The 7,443-nt window shown below is 48.0% G+C and overlaps 1 protein-coding gene across 1 annotated transcript; it reads left to right on the top strand.

The window, feature by feature from the left end:
• Positions 1-141: 141 nt before the first annotated feature.
• Positions 142-7,144, top strand: SF3A1 (splicing factor 3a, subunit 1, 120kDa; the record flags this gene model as incomplete). The annotated part of the gene is made up of 10 exons (XM_009868533.1): positions 142-254; positions 1,809-2,013; positions 2,849-3,106; positions 3,557-3,631; positions 4,331-4,481; positions 4,946-5,139; positions 5,822-5,939; positions 6,055-6,240; positions 6,595-6,716; positions 6,902-7,144. Coding segments are annotated over 10 exons (1,665 nt in total), but the record flags the coding sequence as incomplete, so codon positions are not given.
• Between the last annotated feature and the right edge of the window lie 299 nt (positions 7,145-7,443).

Here is a 7,443-nt window from a genome sequence, read left to right as displayed (position 1 = left end):
TCAGTGTTGGTGGAGGCTGTTTGCATTTAGTGTCTTGACTGACTGCAGGTGTCACCTCTTTGCTTTTCGAACGGTCGCTGTAGCTGAGGCACCGGCACAGAGACCTGGAACTCTGTGTGTTTGTGTCTGTTTTTATTGCAGCCGGAGGAGGAGCCGAAAGAGGAAGCAGCCCCAGCCAAGCCTGTGGTAGGAATTATTTATCCTCCACCTGAGGTCAGGAATATTGTGGACAAGACTGCCAGCTTTGTTGCCAGGTAAATGATTTTTGTTGTTTTTTCTGTGCTTCTCCTTTTCGGTGCTCATCTCTGTGCAGCTCCAGAAGGGGGAGCAGGGCACAGTCCTGTGACTTTATGTCAAGAGTTTTAGGGATTGAATCTACACCCATAATACTGTGGGGAGAAAAACAACAGTATTCTACTTAAGAGGCATAACCAGGTAACAGGTCCTGTTTAGGATGATCTGAAGAAGAAATAAAACTCTGGGTAGGAAAGGAGCCTCGTTACGGACGCTCCGCTAAGCGCTGACTGTGTTTTACAGCGTGTGGGTGATTAATTTCCCAGTCCACAGGTGCTCGCTTGTGGAGTGAGCCCCGAGGTTGAGGCCTGTCCCTGTTTGAGCGGGGCTTGGTGAGCTGGCAGCGTCCCTTGCTCGCTCTCCCTTGATAGCTGGAGGGAGGGCTGCCCACCGCCACAGCGGGGAGCCTGATCGATGAGCTGTAGCTTGGGGGGGATTTTTTTTTTCCCGTTGACTGCAGCAGATGGATTAGCATGAGTAGGGATGTTAAATTCAGTGCAGGAGTCTAGAAGATGACTAAACCTCGCTCTTCCATTTGCCTGATGTCATCATTATACGAGTTAGCGCCATGTTAGCCATCTCCTTCTTTTTTTCTTTCTTTTTTGTCTGGCTGCCTTATTGGATCTTGGTCTAAGCCAGCATACAGGTAGCTCACCCCTTGGCGGCGTGCGTGGATTCTCAGCCTTCACGGCGTCACAGCAGGCTGCGCGCTTTCCCCTCGCCACGGCGGGGTCTCTGTTGCCTTGAGTTTTAGGTGATCACTAAAAGCTGCTCCTGTCAGAGGCGTTTATTGCATAACTGACCTCAGAAACACTGCCAAGGAGCCTTGGCTTCCTTTGAGGATAAGGAAGGGGCAGTGTTTATCTTCTGGTATTGTTGAGGCCTCCTCTTATGGAAGAGGTGGGGTGTCTAAGCAAGACCTGGAGGTACCCAGAGGGTTTGAAGAGAATCGTGCTGGGGCAGCACTTAATTTTCTTCAACTACCCTGAAATAAATGACTCCCACTTTGGGTGGGAGGAGTGGATGTTACCTCAACTAAAACTTAAATGCAGCGCTCAGGTGTGGTCAGTCTCCCTTCAGGCTGATTATTACCTTCTTTTTTTCCTTATGTGAATGTTCTGGAAATGAAACTAGTCTTAAAAGCTTGTTCGTTGGCTAAAGAAAATTGATCTAGTGAGTAGCTTGTAAACTTCATCCTGTAAACTATGGATCCAGTAACTGTGTGTAGCCAAATGAGATTGTGGAACGCTTGTGAGTGTCAGTTTTTATCTGCTTTAAGAAGTGCTCCCTATGAAGCATTCTAGACTACATCAGGAGGAATGCTTTTAATTTGTGTGCATGCAGCTGGCTGCTCCGTTGGGTGTGAGTTACTTAGAGGTAAATGCCCTCCACGGAGGAGAGAAGATTCTCTTCTGAGGGACCAGTACATCAGTGCTTCTTACAGTGAAAGAACCAGACATTTGTACTTGGGTCGATGCTTGCGAATCTCACGGTTTTATCTTTTTCCTCCCCAGGAATGGTCCGGAATTTGAAGCTCGAATTCGTCAGAACGAAATAAATAACCCCAAGTTCAACTTCTTGAACCCAAACGATCCTTACCATGCATACTACCGGCACAAGGTCAGCGAGTTCAAGGAGGGCAAAGCGCAGGAGCCGTCAGCTGCTATCCCCAAGGTTATGCAACAGCAGCAAAGCGCTCAGCAGCAGCTCCCGCAGAAGGTCAGTGTTCCTCTTCGCTGCAGTTGAGAGCTTGGCTTCTTGCTGGTCGTGGCACAGCCTGACCTTACGCAGGAGCTCTGAAAGGCAAGGCAGATGAAAGAGTTCGTTACATATTTGCACACCCTCCACCCCCCCCAAAAAAAAGCACTGGGAGGCTTGAAGTTGGGTGCCTGAGCCTTTGTTTGGATGTGGATGTGCACCCTGCGGTGGCTGGTAACTAAGTTGTGTGTGAAAAAGCCGATATATTGTTCTGCTTGGTCCTTTTTTTAATTATTCAGTTGTGTATTGAGTAAAACAGTGCTTACCCTTGTGATCGCTCGGGCTGTGTAAGTTTAAGACCGCTGCCCCAAGCAAGTCTTCAGAATCCCTTGGAGTTCAGGTTGCACGCCGCGTTTTGTCAAAGGGAAACCTCCCCTTTTTTTTTTTTAATTTTTTTTTTTTCCTGCTGGAAGGATCTGCTTCCCCTTTAAGTCTGGAGTACAAAACATTGTCAGTCTTATTTAGCTACACCTTTATACAAGCTGGGCACAGACTGAACCCGAGTCTTTTATGCACTGTGCACTGTCACGCTGTGCAGTGTTGCCTGGCCTGGACAATTACAGCAAAATCCTGACAGTTTCCAGTTTTGTTAGCCGCGGCAGCAACATCTGGTTTATCGTAGGACTATGTACAGATGTCTGATACGTCCTGTGGGACTAATTTTTCGCCTTGCAGCTGCCAGGATACCTAGGCTGATGTTACCATCCTGCAGCAGCTGAAGGAAAAACGGGCTCTTCCAAGCGTTTGGTGCGACAGTTTGTTTCTCCCATCGCTGAGCCACCTTTGCTCTCTGCAGGTTCAGGCCCAGGTGATCCAGGAGACAGTCGTTCCGAAAGAGCCGCCGCCGGAGTTCGAGTTCATCGCGGATCCTCCCTCCATCTCGGCCTTCGACTTGGACGTGGTGAAGCTCACGGCGCAGTTCGTGGCACGCAACGGGCGGCAGTTCTTGACTCAGCTGATGCAGAAAGAGCAGAGGAACTACCAGTTTGACTTCCTTCGCCCCCAGCACAGCCTCTTCAACTACTTCACTAAGCTGGTTGAACAGTACACAAAGGTACCCTCGGCGATTTACCCGTCAAGTTTATTCCTTTAGCAACAATATTGCTTTTTTTGAAGACTGAAGCTGCGCAAAGAGACTAGAAATACATGTGACCCTGGGAGTCCATCCTTTAAATCTCTCTCTTTAAGCAGAGTGGAGGTTGTGTGCCTTGATAGCAACGTGCTGGGCTGTTACTTAAGTGTACCAGACACTGTTGTGGTTTTTTTTTAATCCTTATTTTAATAGAAGTTGCAGGGTTTTTAAAATGTGGATGGTAGTTGGAAGGCCAAGAGTGAATATTTTTGAGTGCAAGCAATACGTAATAAGCGGGTTGCGATAGAATAAAGGGAACATGGCCCCAGGGGTCTGCTGATGTTTTTGTCGGTGTGGGAAGAGAGTAATTGCTCTTAAGGAGGCTTTGGCCAAAAAGAATTATCACTGACTGTCACGTAAAATGTGTTTCAGATCCTGATCCCGCCGAAAGGCTTACTCCTCAAGCTCAAGAAAGAGGCCGAAAATCCCAAGGAGGTCCTAGACCAGGTATCGCACGAAAAATTTACAAAATTGCTGAAGCTTTTCAGATGCAGGCTGGATTTTTTTTTTTCTCTTGATGTCTTCCTGACTTACTGGCAGCAAGTACAAACGTACAGAGAATGAAACGGAGACATGTCCCCTGTAGTCACTTGAATGTGGGCTACCCAAGCCTGCCCTTAAGCTGCTGACTGGTGTCCTGGGGGCAGTAGGTTCCTTGTGGCAGCGTAGAGACGTAAATACTGCACGATGCCGTTTCCAACCACTTTACAAAGTGGAATGTTTCCTTCTTGGACAGTCTCAGTGTGACACCTCGGTCACTTTTAATCCTTCTGAGGTTTTTTTTTTGTTACTTTGGCTTCTGTCTTAATCACAAAGACGGCTTTTGCTTTGGAAAGGTGATGTTACCGGGCTGTAAGAAAGTGTCTTGTGAATCTTCAGCCATCCCCAAATCATGTCGTACCTGGATGGCTTGGTCTTCACTCGAGAAGTCTGCAGTTCCAGCTTTAGAAAAGCGTTTTACCAGGCTGGGGCAGTGTACTGCTTGATAGGCAAAGGTGTAGTTTCTAAGTGAAATACAAATATTTCTTTGTCATGCAAGGCCTCTGAGGCAGTGCTTGTGTAACTGCCCTAAAAGGGTCAGTAGCGTGAGCTTTCGCCCCGTGTTTGTGTGTGACTTCGGTGAGTGCTTTACGTCTGCTCGTGCAGGTTTATTACCGAGTGGAGTGGGCCAAGTTCCAGGAGCGAGAGCGGAAGAAGGAAGAGGAGGAGAAGGAAAAGGAGCGCGTCGCTTACGCCCAGATTGATTGGCATGATTTTGTGGTGGTGGAAACAGTTGACTTTCAGCCCAACGAGCAAGGTACTGGAGTTGTAACGTCTGTAAAACACTGCTCACTTGGAGAGGGGATTATGTCCCAAAATGCTGTTTTGAGACAGACGTTGGGTTGTACAGCTGCGTCCCCTTCCGAGATAAAGGGGGAGGCCTTCTAGTGACAGTGTGTCGGGCTGGGTTATTTTCTGGAGTCAGTAGTGTTCTCCTTGCATGAGGTCCAGGACTGCACTACGTGTCTGCTTTTCCGCTTCCACCTGGAAGGAGAACTTGTCCTGCTTTCTAGTGGTGCTTTCACCCATGCGTGCCTCCATCTTCATGTGTCACGCTGACGTTGGTCAGTACAGACTCCATCCCCTCCCTTCTATAAACCTTGGCTTCCAGATTTTGATGCCGCTGCTTTGTAAAGAAACTTCATTTCGTTTGAGAAACTGATATTTCTGGCTGTGCCTTGAGCAACAAAATGAGATGGAGCTCTGTTTTCTGCATTGCAGGGAATTTTCCTCCTCCCACCACTCCGGAAGAGTTGGGAGCTCGAATCCTCATCCAGGAGCGTTATGAGAAATTTGGGGAAAGTGAGGAGGTAGAGATGGAGGTGGAGTCAGACGAGGAAGATGAAAAGCAAGAGAAAACTGATGAGCCCCCAGCCCAGCTGGATCAAGACACGCAGGTGCAGGATATGGATGAGGTAAGGAGCCAGTGGAATCTGCGTTACTTTGGTCCAGTAAAGTTGTTGTCTTTTGTGATGCGCTTTGTTTTCACTGTAAGAAGACTGCGAACAGACTAGTAGTTCTCTCAGTTTGTTGAGAAAATGAGATTGCCTTCTGATGGAATTTCAAAACGACCAGTTTCTGCTGGAATGCAGGAATTGGATATTTCTAATGTTTTCCACAACAACCCAATTTCCAAGAGAGGAACCCAGTGATTCTGTCACTCGATGATGTGGATTTTATTGTTCTATGATCGAGCCTTTTGGGCTTCTGCGCAGCATCTGGAACGCTGACAGATGACTCATTTGTAGGCTCTTGTCTGCCCTCTGTGTAAGCTGTTTTTCTGGTAACAGGAACAGGAGTGTAGTGAACTGTAAGCCCCTGTTTGCTGAGCTGTGGTAATGTGGAAGCTGAGGAGGACTTGCTTCCTCTTCTGCATCTGCTGGATTTCCGAATCCTGATTCTCCAGGGGGAGCGCTCTAGCACAGGTGTCGAGAGGCATAATAGCTCTGTTGCTTTGAAGCTTTATGATCGGTTCTTCCAGCGCTGCGTAGAATTTTTGTGCCTTTCTCAAAATCTTGTTTGTTGGTATTTGGCTACAGGAACTTAGTTATGATTTTTTTTTTTTTAATTATTATTTTTTTCTCCCCCTGAAATAAGGGCTCCGATGATGAAGATGAAAGTCAGAAGGTTCCTCCTCCTCCAGAAACCCCGATGCCACCACCTCTTCCTCCCACACCGGATCAGGTCATTGTGCGGAAAGATTACGATCCCAAAGGTGAATGAGGCTGGTGAAGAAAAGCTTTTATTTTTTCCTGAATAACGCCGAAAGCGTTTGGTTTCTAGGCTGCATCCTCTGATGTGTTTTTAACAGTGCGGTTTTGTTTTTCTAGCCTCAAAACCGTTGCCACCTGCTCCAGCTCCGGATGAGTATCTTGTTTCCCCCATCACTGGAGAGAAAATCCCTGCTAGTAAAATGCAGGAACACATGCGAATCGGCCTCCTGGACCCTCGATGGCTGGAGCAGCGGGATCGATCCATCCGGGAGAAGCAGAGCGATGACGAGGTCTATGCCCCAGGTCAGCTCCAACATCTCGGTTCCGAGTTCTTGGATGAGTTCTGTGAAACCTTAGCGCACCCCTTCCCTCCCCCTGGGTCGTGCTGCTAAGGACCATCTGAAATTTAGCTTTCCCTGTGGTGTCTTGGCGCTCATGGTGATTTTGTGAATACATTTGTCATTAGTATTTTGAAGCCTCTCTATAAACTTTAAACCAAAGAGCGTTAGGGACTGCCGGCCAGCCTTCAGTTGCAGCCTCTTTCTGAAAAGGGGGGCATCCAGCCACTGGATACCAAACAGATTAAACATCATTAGAAGAGGCTTGATCGTGGCTGATTATGACCCTTGAGATAAGAATTTCTCTTCTTGCCTGCAGGTTTGGATATTGAAAGCAGCTTGAAGCAGCTGGCAGAGCGCCGTACTGATATCTTCGGCGTGGAGGAGACTGCCATTGGTAAAAAGATCGGTGAAGAAGAAATCCAGAAACCAGAGGAAAAGGTAGAGTGGAAACTGTGGTGTGTTTTTTTTGTTATTTTTTTAACAGGCGTCTTTAGTTAAAATTGCTTGGAGAGACTAGAATCTTCTGAGCTTTGCTCTTCCTGCAGAGCTGCCCTCTTTAAGTTATTTGCAGCTCGTGCTGAGGTCTGGATAGGTCGAAGTTGCTCTGATTTATTTCTTCTCAGGTGACCTGGGACGGCCACTCGGGCAGCATGGCCCGCACACAGCAGGCTGCGCAGGCCAACATTACTCTCCAAGAGCAAATCGAAGCGATCCATAAAGCCAAGGGACTGGTGCCAGAAGATGACAGCAAGGAGAAGATCGGTCCCAGCAAACCCAACGAGATACCCCAGCCACCTCCTCCTTCGTCAGCGTCGAATCCCCCAGCGAGCGCCCAGCCCATCACATCGGTGCCTCGCCCCCCTACAGTGAGTGTTTGGGCTTCTCAAAGCAAATTGTGATGGCCGTGGCTAATCAGGAGGGAGTCGTGACGAAATATCAAGGGTTTTAACAGCACAGCACTGGTTTCTTTTGAGTGAAGTTCAGGTTTCCAGATGATTTACACCAGCAGAGGAACCCTCTTGAACTTGAAAGTGGAAAATAAGACTTGGGTGGAGCTTATCATCCTCTGAGGTACCAAAAAGACTCGCTCAGCTGGGCAGAGGAGGAACCTGGGCGGTGAGATTTGGAAGAAGGGAATAGGGCTGACAAAGGAATGGGTGGGGGC

Source organism: Apaloderma vittatum, unplaced genomic scaffold (assembly GCF_000703405.1).
Source record: "Apaloderma vittatum isolate BGI_N311 unplaced genomic scaffold, ASM70340v1 scaffold37344, whole genome shotgun sequence".
In the NCBI taxonomy this organism is placed as follows: Eukaryota; Metazoa; Chordata; class Aves; order Trogoniformes; family Trogonidae; genus Apaloderma; species Apaloderma vittatum.
This window is presented reverse-complemented; position numbering and strand designations above follow the sequence as displayed.